This window comes from Clarias gariepinus, chromosome 27, assembly GCF_024256425.1.
Source record: "Clarias gariepinus isolate MV-2021 ecotype Netherlands chromosome 27, CGAR_prim_01v2, whole genome shotgun sequence".
Lineage (NCBI taxonomy): Eukaryota > Metazoa > Chordata > Actinopteri > Siluriformes > Clariidae > Clarias > Clarias gariepinus.
This window is the reverse complement of record NC_071126.1, coordinates 21,803,286-21,821,841: the sequence shown is the minus strand read 5'-3', so window position 1 is coordinate 21,821,841 and position 18,556 is coordinate 21,803,286. Positions and strand designations below refer to the sequence as shown.

At 39.1% G+C, this 18,556-nt stretch overlaps 2 protein-coding genes across 2 annotated transcripts in view; one reads left to right on the top strand and one right to left on the bottom strand.

Moving 5' to 3' along the window:
• The window catches only part of LOC128514928 (uncharacterized), a 35,335-nt gene extending 24,750 nt beyond the window's left edge, over nucleotides 1-10,585 (bottom strand). The window contains exons 1-5 of the mRNA XM_053488843.1: nucleotides 10,405-10,585; nucleotides 9,925-10,316; nucleotides 9,737-9,752; nucleotides 9,519-9,611; nucleotides 9,364-9,401 (exon numbers count right to left, since the gene is read on the bottom strand). Coding sequence (XP_053344818.1) covers nucleotides 9,364-9,401; nucleotides 9,519-9,611; nucleotides 9,737-9,752; nucleotides 9,925-10,316; nucleotides 10,405-10,456 — 591 coding nt within the window. The 5' untranslated portion in view covers nucleotides 10,457-10,585. The remainder of the gene's footprint in view (nucleotides 1-9,363; nucleotides 9,402-9,518; nucleotides 9,612-9,736; nucleotides 9,753-9,924; nucleotides 10,317-10,404) is intronic.
• A 5,679-nt stretch (nucleotides 10,586-16,264) lies between these two features.
• LOC128514842 (uncharacterized) overlaps nucleotides 16,265-18,556 on the top strand; it is a 94,503-nt gene continuing 92,211 nt past the window's right edge. The window contains exons 1-2 of the mRNA XM_053488736.1: nucleotides 16,265-16,543; nucleotides 16,695-16,787. Of these exons, the coding sequence (XP_053344711.1) occupies nucleotides 16,270-16,543; nucleotides 16,695-16,787 (367 nt within the window). The 5' untranslated portion in view covers nucleotides 16,265-16,269. The remainder of the gene's footprint in view (nucleotides 16,544-16,694; nucleotides 16,788-18,556) is intronic.

The following is an 18,556-nucleotide window of genomic DNA, read 5'->3' as shown; positions in this document are numbered from 1 at the left end:
CGTGATTCTCCTCTTTAATTTACTCCATAGTTTTAATCAGCGCTCAGCCGCACGCATGGAGTTTTCCAGAGCTTCCAGTTTTCCAGAGCTTCCAGGCAGAAGTAGACTAATGATTATGAACGCGTCGGGAAAACAACAAGCAGACTGACTCTGACCATTTAAAAAAACGTTTGCGTTCATTTTCTGACGCGCTCAAGTTCACCAAAAACAATACAGAACAGCGCAGCTTATTTGCTTTCAAACATTTATAAAGACACGTTTTTTCGTTATTGTGAGTGCGCTTAAATAAAAGTTAAGTTTTATAAAGGCATGTAGTCTTATATAGTTTTATTATATAGTTTTTGCACATTAATCAGAGTCCTCATCTGTTACATTTTTGAGGACAATAGTTTTTTTTCAGCCTGTCACGGCGTGCGCCCAAATCAATATCGCTCCTCGCTCACTAGTTAGGCGGCCTCTCCTTCAGATATGCGAAGAAGCAGGGCTGCAGAATTAGCCACGAATGGTGAAGAAGAGCTCTCCTTGCTAAAGATCACGGGCTTCCAATCTGCGCTATAAAATACTCGGGGTTTGTTGGTTTACAGTGGATTTTACTACGCGGTGTGAATGAGACGCGCGCGCACAACGCGGAAGTGCGGCATGCAAACGGGGCAAATGGAACGCGCCCCAGGGACTTCAAAGAAGAGCAAGCGCAAGCGGACGGAGGCAGGAGCTGCTGTGCGCGAATGGCCGTTGTACTCGTATTTTATAGCGCAGGGTGCAAACCCGGGATCATTGGCATGGATGAGCTATGTCCAGCTCTGTACCAGCATGTCATGTGGGCATTATAAGACTAAAAAGTGGCAGCTGGCACGCCTAAAAATAGACGCAGGTTAATTTTTTTATAGTCTAAATTAAAATCCTCCTCTTTAGTGCCTCCTATTCCTATTAATCCTATTGTTTTTTTAGTGTCACTGCGTGTGCTTACAATGCCAGACAACATTCAAATGCAAATTATTCACTCTCCCCAAGTGTGAATCAGCTGTTCTCACCTATACATATTAACCTATACGTTCTCACCTAAAGTGTTTAGGTGAAATTCCACCTATACAAGTGTGACAAATATGAAAAGAAAAAAAAAATAGGAAGGGGCAAATACTTTTTCATGGCACTTCACATGTAGTCAGATTGTTCCACTGGGCTGAAACTGTGGCAGGTGAAGTTATAGCACTTTTCAAATCACACTTACTATACACTGATATAAATAACTTTGAATGATGAATGCTACGTTAATATGATCTCTGGCTTGCTCCACATTATAAAAGCAAAGCGCGGAGATGGAGATCAGGGAAGTACGTGATGTGGTGGAAAATAGGCAGTGGCGGTTCTACACTAAATTGCTCCGCGGGCGAGACTCCCTCCCGCCCCCCCGTCAGCGCCACTTCTAACCAACCAAACCCCCTGTCTGAAGTCTGCTCGGTCTTGTTAATTTGTTTTAAAACCCCCAATTCCTCGAATTCCTCCAGCAGCGAAACCGGTTTGATGACTTCACACCTGTTGTAAAGGTGAGATGGGGGATTACAGTAACTGTGGGTGCGCTTCACCTCGGAGCGCGCTGTCGCGTTGTATTCAATGAATAGACTAAAACTAAATCATGTTTGCTTCAGCATTGGAAACAATATTGTATTAGATTAACTTTATTAAAGATTATACACTTTTGTAGTCTTTGTCCACACACGTGGGCATCTTTAAATGTTTAGATATTGATCCTTTCTCGATGCAGCGAATTTTCTGAGCAAATTAATAATAATTTCCATGAATGAAAAGCAGGAAGAAGAAAAGATTACACGAAAATAAGAAAAAGCTTTAGAGGTAAATGCTGTGAAATGCTTCAAATGAACAGATACTGCCTATAACAGGTCAGGGACAATGAGGCTGGATCCAGCAGCGCACCACATCCCACATCATAATACATGCTGATGATGACCAACACGTCTCCCCTCATCTACCAGAGCCAAGTAAAAAGAATGGCAATCAAACAGAATAAAATTAGTAGCAGCATTAACTTGTGCTAGTTATTATGATGGTGGTCAATATAAATTGAAATAATGTTTCTCAGCATTATTTCGTGTTAATATTGACTACCATAATAATTAAAATAAGTAACAAGTTTACTAGTGTGAGCTACTGCTGCTACTGATTTTATTTCAGCTTACCTGTTCAGTTTTATTGCCATTCCTTTTAAAATATTGTCTTTATAGATTTATATGTTGTTTGTCTTGATGTTCCTTTTTTTCGTTTCTTTGACCCAATATATGTTCAGTGATGCTTCAAATAACATGTTTAAATAGTATTGATTTCTGTATTGTGTTATATTTTTATACTAGTAACTGGTGTTAAAAATGTATCTCTACATTAATGAGCCATTGTATTATGGTGTGGGCTGCTGTGGGCCAGGAAGTCCAGGGACACTTTTTGGTCCCAGTCCGCCCCTGTAATAACAAATGGAGAAAGCGCAGGGGATTCTGCGTTCCGCGAGGGCCAGTCATGAATAGCTGACACTCAGTGACAGCCAATGAAATTGAAGCATTTTTGCCGCTTTCCATGTGGTGTGGCGTTGCTTAAATAATATCCGTATAATATCCGTATATCCTATAAAATCGTCCAGACCCTGGTTCGAAACCCGCTCTGGGTGAAAATGTAATAAATGTGAATCCTTTGTTTTACACTTTTGGCTTATGATAATCATTAAATTATAGCAACTGTGAGGTGAGTGCTAATGTGTTTCATAGCTTAAGAAAAAAAAATTCTTAATTGCAAACATGTATTTAGTACTGAAGCATAACTTGATAATGTAATGGCTATATCGTGGCATTTTAGCAAATAACACCGGAATTTTGAGCACTGGCTGGGAATCGAACCCAGGTCTCCCGCATGGCGGGCGAATCACCTACCACTGAGCCACCAGTAACCATCTGCGTTTAAAGCGCATACATATAGGCTAACGTCATACATCTTTGTATTCCTTTTGCACACGCGCGGGTGCGTTACAATAATATTAATAATAATAATAAATTCTGAGAACTACTACTACTAATAATAATAATTCTGAATGAAAATGATGAATACATACATAACAGTTTGACCGTCAATGGGCGCCTAAGAGACATAAAATTTTTCGGCTTCAGTAGACACACAATACTTTAGACTGAAACACGACTGCCCCCTACAGGTATTGAAGGGGCATTTTCACAGCTTGCCGCGCGTAGTCGCGGCAAGTCGTGGGATCCCTTTTCCGAAAACGTGCGTTTTTAAAGGCCAGATCTGTAACTGCAATCAAGCGTTTGCGATAACTTGCAACGAGTCTTTTACAGCACTCTGGAGGAATTTTGGCCCACTCATCTTTGCAGAATTGTTGTAATTCAGCTTTATTTGAGGGTTTTCTAGCATGAACCGCCTTTTTAAGGTCATGCCACAACATCTCAATAGGATTCAGGTCAGGACTTTGACTAGGTCACTCCAAAGTCTTCATTTTGTTTTTCTTCAGCCATTCAGAGGTGGATTTGCTGGTGTGTTTTGGGTCTTTGTCCTGCTTTAGCACCCAAGATCGCTTTAGCTTGAGTTGACGAACAGATGGCCGGACATTCTCCTTCAGGATTTTTTGGTAGACAGTAGAATTCATGGTTCCATGTATCACAGCAAGCCTTCCAGGTCCTGAAGCAGCAAAACAACCCCAGACCATCACACTACCACCACCATATTTTACTGTTGGTATGATGTTCTTTTTTCTGAAATGCTGTGTTACTTTTACACCAGATGTAACGGGACAAGCACCTTCCAAAAAGTTCAACTTTTGTCTCGTCAGTCCACAAGGTATTTTCCCAAAAGTCTTGGCAATCATTAAGATGTTTTTTAGCAAAATTGAGACGAGCCTTTGCTTAAAAGTGGTTTGCGCCTTGGAAATCTGCCATGCAGGCCGTTTTTGCCCAGTCTCTTTCTTATGGTGGAGTCGTGAACACTGACTTTAATTGAGGCAAGTGAGGCCTGCAGTTCTTTAGATGTTGTCCTGGGGTCTTTTGTGGTCTCTCGGATGAGTTGTCTCTTGGGGTAATTTTGGTCGGCCGGCCACTCCTGGGAAGGTTTACCACTGTTCCATGTTTTTGCCATTTGTAGATAATGGCTCTTACTGTGGTTCGCTGGAGTCCCAAAGCTTTAGAAATGGCTTTATAACCTTTACCAGACTGATAGATCTCAATTACTTTTGCTCTCATTTGTTCCTGAATTTCTTTGGATCTTGGCGTGATGTCTAGCTTTTGAGGTGCTTTTTGTCTACTTCTCTGTGTCAGGTAACTCTATTTCTTGATTGAAACAGGTGTGGCATTAATCAGGCCTGGGGGTGACTACAGAAATTGAACTCAGGTGTGATAAACCACAGTTAAGTTATTTTTTTAACATGGGGGGCAATCATTTTTTCACACAGGGCCATGTAGATTTGGAGTTTTTTTCTCCCTTAATAACGTAAACCTAAAGATTGGTTTGTGACAATAGACTTAAAGGATGCATACTTTCACATAAAAGTTTTGCCACAACACAGGAAGTTCCTGAGGTTCGCTTTCCAGGGGAAAAGCTTACCAGTATCGGGTCCTTCCATTCGGTCTAGCTCTGTCAACCCGCACATATACAAAATGTATGGATACAGTCCTGGCTCCCTTGCAACTCCAGGGCATCCGTATTCTCGACTAATCCTGGCCCAGTCTCAGCAGCTAGCGCTCCGACATCACAATGTCGTCCTAGCTCATCTCCATTCGCTGGGTTTGAGACTCAACGCTACCAAAAGCGTTCTTGTTCCAGCTCACAGGACAACATACTTGGGTGTCAGATGGGATTCGATCAGTATGCGGGCACAATTGTCTCCCGCTCGTGTCGAATCCATCCTCAGCGCCCTCAAGGAAATCAGACTAGACCAGGAAGTGACTGTATATCACTTTCAAAAATGTTTAGGCCTCATGGCAGCTGCATCCACGGTAATACCTTTGGGCCTTCTGCACATGAGAGCTTTTCAGTTGTGGCTAAGAGCCAAGGGATTTCATACAAGGGGCAAATCCCCGAAGGCAAATAAGGGTTACGCGCGAAGGACGTTGTACCCTTTCTATGTGGTTCAGACCCCAGTTTCTCACCTTGGGTCCCACTCTAGGTCCGTCTTGTCGTCGCAAAATGCTAACGACAGACGCTTCCCTTACCGGCTGGGGCGCGGTCTTGGATGGTCGTCCTGCCCAAGGGCGCTGGAGTGGTCATCTTCTCGCATGGCAAATCAATTGCCTTGAAATGATAGCTCTATTTTTGGCCCTACAGCACTTCCTCCAGCAGCTAAGAAGCTACCATGTTCTAGTGCGGGTGGACAACACATCGGTAGTCTCCTATATAAATCGCCAAGGTAAATCGCTTGAATGAGCTATCGCATCAGGTTCTGCTCTGGGCACAGGACAAGTTCCTGTCCCTCAGGGCGATTTGCATTCCAGGGCACATAAATGTGGGAGCAGATTTACTGTCCAGACAAGCTGTGACACACGGGGAATGGACACTCCACCCCGACGTAGTCAGCCAAATCTGGGAAAGATTCTTTACAGCAGAGGTGGACCTCTTTGCCTCCCAAGAGACAGCACAATGTCCCCCCTACTACTCTCTGACTCATCCAGCTCCCCTGGGTCTGGACGCGATTGGCCATATGTGGCCCAATTTACGCCTTTATGCGTTTCCTCCACACTGAAAAAAGTAAACTGCTGTGTCATTGATACAAAGTAAGTTTTCTACATTGATCTGATGGGAAAAAAATAATTTCCTGCAGATGTGTCTAATCAGATGACGTCACCTGACGGAGGTTATATAAGCCAAAATTTGGCGTGTTTGGTACACACATGCTTCACAACCGGCAACATAAAAAGATATTTCCCATAGCATTTTAACGCAGCATTTCCTTCCCGCCTTTTCAGGGAACAGGGTTACAGCAAAGTAACCCAAGACGTTTTATGTAATTCGTTTGTAAAGCTGCTCTGACCTAAAATTTCAGATTTATGGAGGTATTAGAGCACTGTCATTATTGCATTATTAAAATACATTTATTCAGAATAATTTAATTCTATGTTTTAACTCCTTTTTCTAGAGCACTGTCATCACTGCTAAGCTCACAGCAGTTCTTCTTGGCCTCCCTCTCATCCTTGAAGAAGAAGCCTCTGACTTTTTCAAAACAATGTTGGCGAGTACCTTTTCCTGTGTCATTCAAAGATCTCAAACAAATCACATATAGACTGTGAGTTACACTTCTATTCAAGTTTTATCTTGGACCAAACTAGCAAAATCCAATTAATTAAAAATGATTTATTTAATTTTTATGTCATTACTTTGTATATTTGGTTATATGCATGTTCTGCCATAATTGGACTGTTCATTTTGTCCAATTTCTTTTCAATTTTAATCAACATTATTTATGTCTGTTATTTGTACATACAGCATAATATATTGGTTTCTATCATATTACATCTGTTAAATTTGTTGGTTTATTAGAAATGTAACCAGAATTGTAATCTTGCTGTTTTTTTTTTCATACCCCAGATATCTACCCCAGAATTCTGACTGTGTTGGCAGAGGACAGCCAGGAATCTTAACAAGCTGCATTTAGATGGTTTGCACTCAGCAATTATTCTTAAAGGAGTCGTTGTGATGGAGATTTATTTATTACATTAATAATAGCTTTAAATGAAAAAAAAACAGAAAAGAGTCTCTCAGGTTTCATTAAAGCCGTGGTTCTCAAAGTGTGGGGCGCCCCACTAGTGGGAAATACAGACATGACAGGTGGGGCACAATGACTGGGAGGGAATTAGTGAAAAATAATAGGAAAGTACCAATTCTAATTCATGCTTTTTTTTAATTGACAATAAAGATCGGACACTTAAAACTAAACAATTACACGCAAATAAATGGATCATTAATATAAGTAAATTAAAATAACATCAGAGAAAAAGTGGAACCATAGTGCAACAATAACGGTTTAACGTCGGCATGTTAATTGCAAAGTAACAATATATAAGGAAACATTCGGTATTATATATGTCATTTCATTTATTCCAATGTGTATTCTGATGTTTCTGTGTTTTTGTTAAACATTAATATTTTATCAGGCAGTACTAGTCTGGCATTTCTAGTTTCCAGTGTGGCAACAAAGTTGCTTTTTGATCCTTTAGGCGCTGAACAGAAGGGAAGATCAATATCGTTCTACACTTTTTGTTGGTGTGCGGCATTTTGCGATGATCCCTAAATCATTTGTTGTGCCGTAGAGAATAATGGTGTTTATGCTTTTAAACATGTATAATTTAAGGTGGATGTAGCTTAAACACACTGTAGAGAGGAAATATATGTGGGTATCTTATTTGCGGGTTTATTTACACAGCTATTGAATTCGGAGATGCGAATATCAAACTAACTTTACCGCGGACACAAACCGGGTCAGTAGCGTACTGTATGTAGTGAGCGTAATAACATCAATGGATACATTTGTTACATGGACCACAAAAAGCAGGTGATTCAGCATCATCAGTCTAATCAACCAAAAAGCCAGCCGAAAGAAAAACATGCTGAAGCCTATGTTGTGTTAGGATTCATGGGGGGTGGGAGGGATGGTGAGGGCAGAGGAGAGACCTGTGTGTGTTTTGTGTCTTAAACCGCTGGCAGCAGACAGCTTGAGACCGAACAAAGTATGAAGACACTCAGACACAACACACCCCAGTCACGTTAATACGCCACACGACTTCTTTGAAATAAAGCTCTAGATAAGTGACAAAGTTAGCCTGTGATAACAATTGCACGTGTATTTTATCTGTTTTGAACTTGGTGTTATTTGATCTCATTGGTTTAGAAATTAATATTTCAATGAATAGTAAACTTGGCTGATTTCGTTATCATTTTGTTGACAAGTGAGGCTTGAAAATTCACCCACCTTCTTAAATGGGGAATGACAGAAAATATTTGAGAACCACTGCATTAAAGGAATCTTTGTCTTACAAAGTCTAATCTTGTGGGTTTACAATGACATGATTGAGAGTAAATGATAATAGAATTTTCAGTTTGGGGTTAACTATCCTTTGAAGCTTGTGGTTGCACAAACATTTTTAAATTATTTTATTCGAAGTAATACATTGTTAAACCTTGGTTGAAACTTTTTTTTACAACTTTGATAGATTTTTTTTAAATAAAGTTTTGCATGAAGCTGATATTGATTTTTAAACTCAGTAAGTTTAAAAAGTCAACTTTTCAGTTATTTGCCACTTAAAGATTGTCACACCGCCTCTGAGTGGCGCATTGGTAAAGTGCTCGCCCTATCATCCTGGGAGCGCTGGTTCGAACCCTGGGTGATGCTGTTTTCCTCTCACAGCCGGAGGCACAGAGAGAGCTGATTGGCCGAGCTCTCTCAGGGGGGGGACGAGAGGTACTTGCACTTCCACATTAATCACGGCTCTACAGCCAATCAGGGGCGTCTGTGAGCTCGCGCACGCGGAAGGAGCGGCTAGCGCTTTCCTCCGAGTGTGTTACTCCGCCCCTAACGGTGTGTGAGCGAGCAGTTCGAAAAGATGCGGTCGGCTCGCGTCACGTGGTTCGGAGGAAACACGGGATAGCTTTCGCCCTCCCGACTGAGTGGTAGTAGTAGCCTTAATGTGGGAGCCTCCTAGTGACGGGGGCTACACGACTAGATTGGGTAGAAAATCAGGGAAAAAGAATTGGACAGGACTAAATAAAAAAAAAAAAAAAAAGATTGTCACACAGTCATTGACCAAGTTCCTTTTATATAGTTGCACTGGCATTGCACATTTTTGGTGCTTTTTCTGCTCCAAAAAGTATTAATCCTATGTTTGACAAACAGTATTAAGAATTTAGCAGCGCTCGGATGACATTCTTTGCTACAGTATACTGTTATAATAAAAAAATGTTTTGCAAAAGATCAGTTGTTGCTTTTTGTTCTTGCTTAACGTGTTTAGTTTAATTTTAAGGCAATCAGTTTTCCAATGTCTAGATACATCTAATATTTCTAGTAACATAAACAATAATAAGAAGTTAACACAACTAATTATTTTGAGATAACAGTACTTTTGCATACTTTATTAAAACGTTTCTGTACAAACTGTTTTAGGTAAACTTCAGTTGTGGGAAACAATCAGTTTCCTCAATTTTCTAACTAAACTATTAAAGCTATTACACTTCACAGTGGATGATTACATGAATATGTTGTAAATAATAATAATAATAATAATGATATTCTCTGTACATTGTGGATTGTAGGTCAGATGTGTATTTATTTAACAGAACAGAATCACAATAAATAAAAGACTGGATTACCTGATTGGTGGGAGTTTGATGGTTGCTTGATGATGAACCTGAACAATAATACACACAAGTAAAGTTTAAATGTAGAAAGGATTAAATTTTTTGTGACAGCTTTATATAGTAACTATGAAAAACAATAATAATAATCATCCTCAAAGTAAACAAACCTTTTCTTTGTTGTTTAAATAAAACTCCAACCAGAGCCACGATTACAATAACAGAGATTATATTAGAGGCTATTAAGGCAATAATCTGATATCCTGAAATAATAAAAACAAACAACGTGTAAACATATTGGATTTTTCTTACCTGGAGAAAGTTTTAATTACATTTTTATTACAAGGTGAAAGAAAGTGTATTTAATTAAAACTCTTATCATGTTTACCTCCACTGTTTGAACCCTGGTGTGTAACAGATTGTGTGTTGTTGTTAAGTGTTCCAGCTGTAGGACAGGGTTTCATCTCTTCACCTTTACAAATAAATTGGAAAAGCAGCAAATAAACAGAAATGATACTAAATATGAATAATGTGAAATATTCAACATTTAATGCACATGTACACATAATTCTGGTTAAAGTGTTGATCTGGAATTAGCAGGTTATCAGAGTAAAACTGTTTACCTTCAAACTGCAGACGTGTTCCAGATGTGAACTTTACTGTACTTCCCTCCACATATCCACAGAAATATTCTCCTCCATCATCTTCTCTTATTTCATTAATGTTGAGATCAAACTTATCGCCATTTACAGTAACACTGAAGCGGCTATTATTAAATCCCTCAACATATAAGTAGCCAGGAGAGCCAACGTACTGTCTCACAAAAAACTGAGGCACTTTTCCAAAACTCTGTCTGTACCAAGCTAAACTCTTTTTGTCTTTAACCGCAGTAATGTTACACTCCATAGTTACAGCTTCTCCAGGCTTTACTGTTTTTACATGAAACTCCTTGATGTCAGAAGTGTTTCCTGTAAAAAGTGTTCAATATTTAATTTTAATGAATTAGTAAAACATGTAAAGTTACTATTTTAAATAAAAGTTTAAAATGTTCCTCACCAGTTGTGCAGAGACAAAGCAGAAAGTAAAGAGCCACAAAGAGTGTGATCATCGTTCCTGTTTAGACAAAGTGATAGTGAGGTAATGAACTTGTGTGTTCAGTAGAAAACCAGGTCCAGACTCACGCCTGATTGGATGTTTTGAAGCTGTGGACTGATTTGATTGGTCCATTAGCTGTAATGAGATGTGAAGCTCACAGTGAATTCTTGTCTATTCTGATGCTGTGATGAGTCACATGACTTTACAGATATGATCTACTGGAGCTCTATCAGTCCTGTGTGCTGGAACCTCTCTGATAGAAGAAGTTTAATGAAGTGCTTTTAGGTCAGCAGATCTAACAACCCCAAAGAGGAGTAATGTGGAATCCTGCTGTGTGTGTGTGTGTGTGTGTGTGTGTGTGTGTGTGTGTGTGTGTGTGTGTGTGTGTGTGTGTGTGTCTGAGGGGGAGAGAAACAGAGAAAATAGAAACTGGAGTAAATTTATGTTTTACAAAAAACACATGACGCATGAGTTAAAGCTCATCTGTAATATTTAAGATATAAACATTAGAAAGCCATACACACACACACACACACAATAGTTTTTAACACATTAAGCTTGACTATTCAATTTGATGATTATTATGTTCTTTAAATCTTTTAAAGCCAGATGTTTAATTTGTTAATTAACTTTCTAATGACAACAATTTACTTCCTTTAAGTTATTTGTTCAGTGTTGTTTCATGACATTAACAGCATTTGACACAGAAATTAGACACAGCAGTTAAGTACTTAGCATTTCTAGCTACATCAAAGCATTTGCAATTTTTTACAAAGCTAAACATTAGACCCAGTATTGTGTCAGTTCCCCTTGTGTCACCAGGGCAGGTCCGTCTCCTTGGGGTGTGACTGCACAAGACCTCTGGGGTGTCCGGTGGTGTCTGGCATCGTGATGTTAGCGGTGAATCCTTTGTGTGTGTTGTGGGGTGAAGACTCAGTGTATTAGCTTGTTTGCCCAGCGTATCCCCTCTACATCGGTCAGAAGGAGATCTAGAGAATTTAAAGGCCGGATCACCATCTTGGACTCTTTCTCTGCTAAGCCCCAAACACGGGAGGCTGTGATGCACTGGGTGTTCTGATACCTTTCTACTGTGACCAACATTGACCCTTTTCCTGGGATTGGACCCATCAGCTGGCTAGTCGTCCCCATGGGTATAAGTGAGCTGTTCTTTGGGGTCACATGACCGTCTCTCCAGTTTGTGTGTATAGTTGGTGCTCAATGTTATTCACTTCACCTGTCAGTGCTCATAATGTTTTGACCATGTATTTATAAAAGCACATAATTTTGTTTTCAAAATCACTGTTAGCAACATTATAAAGAACAGTTATGGAGGGAGGAGACTTTGGGGAAAATAAATAAATCTTAACTAAACTACCACTAGAGCAGGAAATTCAAATTAAATCTGACTTCAGGCAAATGGAAGATCTAGAGCTGCGTATGGAGAGGAAGAAAGGTGGGATTCTGATGTCCACACTGAGTGGCTAACTGTTAGCGCTAAACTTCAGCTGTTGTTTTGTTGTTGTTTTCTCAAATATTAAACTATATTTCACTGCACATGTTACTTTACTGTAGTGGTTGTTTCACTCTGGTTGTTTACACACTTGACCTGCATTTTGTCTGGTTTTAAATTTTAAAGTGTGGAAAATATTTGTGTTTGTTAAGGTCATATAACAGCTGTTTTTTTTTTGCATGAGAGTGGACTCACGTGTCCAGGCCCAGTGTGAGAACGCTCTTAACACACGTGTAGAAGTGTTACTGACTGCAGCCGCGCTCTCTCACATCGTGCAGTTGTTTCAGTTGAACAGAAATAACATTGTGGTTTCTGAGTTTCTGTAACAAAGTGTTTAATCAGCAGCTCTGACGACTCTGATAAACATCCCATCATGATACTCCTGAGACACCAGTGATTTGGACCCTTCTGCTCTCTGGACCTGCCTGATCCATGACATTACTGGAGATGGAAGCAGATAGAAACCATAAACATGGCTGTGAGAACCTCAGGACTGCAAATCATACAAACTACTTTAACTCATGATAACTGCAACACCACAGACTTTAAGACTCTAATGAATTCAGAAATGACTGACTGAAAGTTCCTCATGAACTCGTAAGTTCCTGTTAACACAACTGCACTTTTTAACATTATAATGTACAGTTCTGGATGAGATGTTATTTATAATCTGCTGACACCCAGATGAGGATGAGTTCTCTTCTCAGTCTGCTTCCTCTCAAGGTTTCTTCCTCAGATCATCTCAGGGAGCTTTTCCCCACCACCATCACCTCTCATCTTCTCATTAGACATAAACTTAATAAACTTTATTTATTTATGTAAAACTGCTTTATGACACATTTTATCATTAAAATAATTATAAGAAACTATATAAATCTAATTTTATTATTGACTTCAAAGTCCAGACATCAACCTCTAGAAGTGTGTTTGTGTTTATCTCAGGGGAACAGACACAGTCTCAATATGGTGGAACCTGGAACTTAAAATACCAGTGTGGGGGGAGGAGGGGAGGACTGCAGAACTTCCTGTTAATGAGAAACAGGAAGTAGCAGTGTGAAGAAAGTGTCTATCTTTAAGTATCTGCTAAAGTGAAATATGAGGAACATTTATTAACTTTAGACTCGACTCTCAGTTTAAACTCCATGTTTCTCATTTCACTTTCTGTAGAACTTTTTACATCATTCCACACAATACACACATTTCAGTGTTTAGGAAGAGCATATGTGTTTGAATGTTTCTTGTGTTGGCTTCATGAATGATCAACCTGGTATTTTCTCTGTAAAAGTCACTCTGTAATCTGATTAGATCAGACCTGGTAACATTTACAGATCAGTTTTAATCTCAACACAACTCTAATCTGCATGCAGTCACATTAACAAATAGTCACACACATAATAATAACTAGTGACACAGGATGTAGGTGTGTATAGTGGGCCTACTGGTCATGACACTCTAGGAAGTGAAGCTTTAAATGTTGGGCTTGTGGGACATTATTTGGAAGCCCCCAGTATGAATGTAGGGATGAATTGTTTTCTTGGACTCCTGAGCAAAAGCAAACACCAAAGTGTCTGTTAATTGATCTGATGTATTATACATTATACATCACTTGATGTACTGTAGGTTAGTACAGCAGATATCTTGTGTCCTGTTCTTAGCTGACAGGAGCAGCACCCAGTCTGGTCTTCTGCTGCTGTAGGTCATCTGCTTCAAATATAAATGTCTTGTGTATTCAGATCATTCCTTCTTTAGCATAACTGGGTTGTAATGTTATTTACCGTAAGGTACTGTTGCCTTTGTATAATCATGTACATGCGTCAATGCACCAAGTTGCTGCCATGTGATTGGCTGATTAGATTTTTGTGTCATTGAGCAATTAAACAGGTACACCTTTTAAATTATATATAGAGTATATATTCTATATAAAGTATATATAATCCTAATGTTATTCAATGTGTTGAGGTGATAAACTGTATAAAACCTTAAATTATTATTACACTCAGTACTGACGTCAATAGTAAAATGTGGCTCTGTAAAATTTTGAGTGTCATCAATATGTAAAGTTTTTCTGTCATTCAGATACTTCAGATTTATGTAAATGTTCCTCATGACTTCATTCAAACATTCCAACATCATGTGGGAGAAAGTACAGTACAAAATCTGCCCTACAGTACATCACATGGCGTTTAATATAACACAGGGTTGCCAGATCAGCAAAAATCCCAGAGTTTCTAACATAAAGACATTCAGACTGTTGAAGTGACCCAGAATAAGTCAGTGTGAGCTGCTGATTAAACACTCAGTCTCAGAACCTCAGAAACCACAATGTTATTTCTGTTGAACTGAAACAACCACATGATGTGAGAGAGCGCTGCTGCAGTCAGTAACACTTCTACACATGTGTTAAGAGCGTTTTCACACTCGGCCTAAAGACTCGAGTCCACTCTCATGACTGCTTCTAGGTTTGTTTGGGGGCGGGGCTTATAATCAGAGGCCTGCCTTCACACAGAGGAATTAATCCTGAGCCATGGGTCACTTCTGCACTTCCACACATCACTGTGTATGTTTCTGCAACTTTGTTTGAAGTTCGTCTTTTTATTGTTTTAAATTGACATAATTTGGTTCCGGCTCTTAAGCAGCATGTCATCATGAAGGAATAACTGTGCCTGAGGAGCTGACATGAGACGTGTGTATTAGTGATGCGCGGGTCGTCTGGTAACCCGCGGGTCGGGTTGGGGCGGGTAAAAAAATTGTCAATTTATTTGCGGGGCGGGTTGGGGCGGGTCATTAAAAACAAAATTAAATAAAAAATCCATGTATGTTGCGCGCAATTCCCTATAGTCTATATTAAATATATGAGAATATCTATTTTTAGATTTTATTAAGTTCTTTGATAAGGTTACGTCACGTGACAAGTCACAAACACGCCAAGCAGCTAACGCTGCCAGTCACAACAAAAACAATATAGAAAATTAAATAATAGTGAAGATGGAAGACGAGGCGCGGGAGAAATTAAGGTCGGGAATTTACATCATAAAAAGAAAAAAAGGTCAGGCTGCTAATTCTAATGTTTTAGAATTCTTTTTTTGCACAGCGAACGTAAAAGCGCTAAATGAACATTTACGTGTGATAAATGAAAAAAAAAAGGTCAGTGGTTATTTAGCGTAGGCTGTAAACTGTAGGCCTGCCGTATACAAATCTAAAATAAAAAATAGTTTAGCCTAGGTTACAAACGCTGCTTTATAAATGTTTAAAATGTGTTTTATTATCTTGTTATTAATATGACCTGATTAATCGTTCATATTCATAATCATATGTTGTTGCCAGGTTACGGGGCGATGTTTGCAAGCATTTCAGGCTGAAATAAAAGCTGTTTTCATTTGAATAACAATGCCCAGTATGTCTATTTAATGGTTGCGGGGACGGGGCGGGGCGGGTTGTAAAAATAGATACAGTGGTGCGGGGCGGGCTGGGGCGGGCCAAATGATTTCATAAAAGCGGGACCCGTAAGTTGAAAAATACCCGACCCACGCATCACTAGTGTGTATTGTTCAGTGTTCTCAGTACAAACAGTCGCACCACAAGGGTGAGCTCATTACAGTAACGTTGCTCCAGGCATGGATTTTACAGAACCACATTTTACTACTGACATCTGTAACGAATGTAATAATGATTTAAGGTTTAATACAGTTTATCACCTCATCACACTGAATAACCTTAGTTCTAGTGTTTACGTCTTAATAACACAGACAAATTTTCTCCTGTCTGACTGTTAGTGTAAACTGGAACCCCCCACAGCAGGATTCCACATTATTCCTCTTTGGGGTTGTTAGATCTGCTGACCTAAAAGCACTTCATTAAACTTCTTCTATCAGAGAGGTTCCAGCACACAGGACTGATAGAGCTCCAGTAGATCATATCTGTAAAGTCATGTGACTCATCACAGCATCAGAATAGACAAGAATTCACTGTGAGCTTCACATCTCATTACAGCTAATGGACCAATCAAATCAGTCCACAGCTTCAAAACATCCAATCAGGCGTGAGTCTGGACCTGGTTTTCTACTGAACACACAAGTTCATTACCTCACTATCACTTTGTCTAAACAGGAACGATGATCACACTCTTTGTGGCTCTTTACTCTCTGCTTTGTCTCTGCACAACTGGTGAGAAACATTTTAAACACTTTAACTTAAAATAGTCATTTTACATGTTTAACTAATTCATTAAAATTAAATATTAAACACTTTTTACAGGAAACACTTCTGACATCAGGGAGCTTCAAGTGGAAACAGTAAAGCCTGGAGAAGCTGTAACTATGGAGTGTAACGTTAAAAACAAAAGTAGTTTAGCTTGGTACAGACAGAGTTTTGGAAAAGTGCCTCAGTTTTTTGCGAGACCGTACGCTAGCCCTCCTGGCTACATATTTGCTGAGGAAGTTAAAAATAGTCGCTTCAGTGTTACTCTAAAGGACCAAAAGTTTGATCTCAACATTAATGAAATAAGAGAAGATGATGGAGGAGAATATTTCTGTGGATATGTGGATGGATGGATACTAAAGTTCACATCTGGAACACGTCTGCAGTTTGAAGGTAAACAGTTTTACTCTGATAACCTGCTAATTCCAGATCAACACTTTAACCAGAATTATGTGTACATGTGCATTAAATGTTGAATATTTCACATTATTCATATTTAGTATCATTTCTGTTTATTTGCTGCTTTTCCAATTTATTTGTAAAGGTGAAGAGATGAAACCCTGTCCTACACCTGGAACACTTAACAAGAACACACACTCTGTTACACACCAGGGTTCAAACAGCAGAGATGGAGAAGGTCAGAGTTTTAATCATTTTTCTTTCACTTTGTCAGTGGTGGACGATGTACACAAATCCCTAAATGCTTAAGTACAAGTACTCGCTTTTATTTTTTTTTTTACATATTAAACGTTTATCGTGAGTAATTATATCTCTAATGTTATATGATTATCTCTGTGATTAGTCTCTTGTTCTCTTTGATGAATATAAATCAGTGTTTCATGTGTTTGGTGTGTAATAGATGGACTGAGACACTGGAGTGTTTGATAGTTTAGCAGAGGTTATGATCACAGCCAGTGGAAGCTGAATCTCAGTTGGTTAAAGTAGAATATTTATCATTTCACCAGAGAGCGTTCAGACCAGCTGATGAGTTATAAACACTACACACTGAGGTGAAACAGCTCGCTAATGGAAATGGATAAAACTTCATTAGTGATTATTAGCTCCAGTTTGCGCTGCTGTTGTTGTATTGGGTTGTGGTGTAGAGACGCTTCACTGCTCAAGAGTTATTAGTTACTTAGTTAACTACTAATCTACTGAAACTATCTGGTGAATCACACAACAGTATCATAAATTAATTTAAAACATAAACACAAAGAAAGATTTTGCTGCTGCAAGCTAACATTAGATAAACACTAGCACAAACAATGGGGTCACTGCTACGAGTTGCTCAGATTTAATGGATAATTCTTGTAAGAATTCAGTATTGTAGGCTGTTACACTGATCTTGTCACAGTAATGTTCTGTGTTTGCTAGTTAGATACGTCTAATAGGTGAAACCAACAGGTCAAAGCAAATCATCCTAATTATCATGGTTATTGTGCTTCAATTTACACTTTATATTCGTATATATACACTCCTGAACAAAATCTTAAGACCAGGGAAAATATTACACGTATTCACACTTCGCACTGGTGGATCGTAATCAGGTTGTAAGAACTTCTTCAAAATGCCAAAAGAAGAAACAAGAGCAAGAGACAAAAATAGAGAGGAGACAATTTATTGCAAACTGCATCATTTAAACTCAAACTCGCTGTTCATCAGCTGATCAAATGTTTAAGACCATAGACTTTAAAAGTTAAAATCTGTACAAAATGATGTCTTTAATGTCCTTGTCCTTCAGACAGTCACACTGTCATGATCTCCAGATGGCAAAAGCAAAAAGACTTTCTGTTTTTGAACGTGGCAGGATTGCTGAGCTGCACAAGCAAGAGCTCTCACAACACACCACTGATGCAGAGGTTGGACGCAGTAAGACTGTCATTTAAATTTATTAAAAGATCCTGAGAATTATGGGACAAAAACAATCAAGTGGTCGACCCAAAACAAGTGTCACCTGCACCGTGCGGAGGATCCGAGGGGCTGTCCATGATGACCCAGGCCGATCCTCGACCCAAATTAAAGCCCTAACTGATGCTGACCTCAGCCCAAAAACCATAGGACGGCGTCTGCAAGAGAAGGGCTTAAAGAACAAAAACGTCTTCAGAAGTCTTATTGAACACTTTTAGTTATGTTGTGGGTATTTTTGAAACTAAAGTATTAAACATTTGATCAGCTGATGAACAGCCTGTTTGAGTTAAATGCAGTTTTCAACAAAATGTTGCTTCTTTTATCATTTTGAAGCAGTTTTAGCCTTCAGACAGAGAGATTCCTCCTCTCCTCTCACTTTAGCTTCATACACAAACACACACACTAGAACCTTGGATTACGAGCATAATTTGTCCTGGAAGCGAGCTCGTATTTCAAAACACTTATAAAACAAATCTAAGTTTTTCATAAGAAATAATG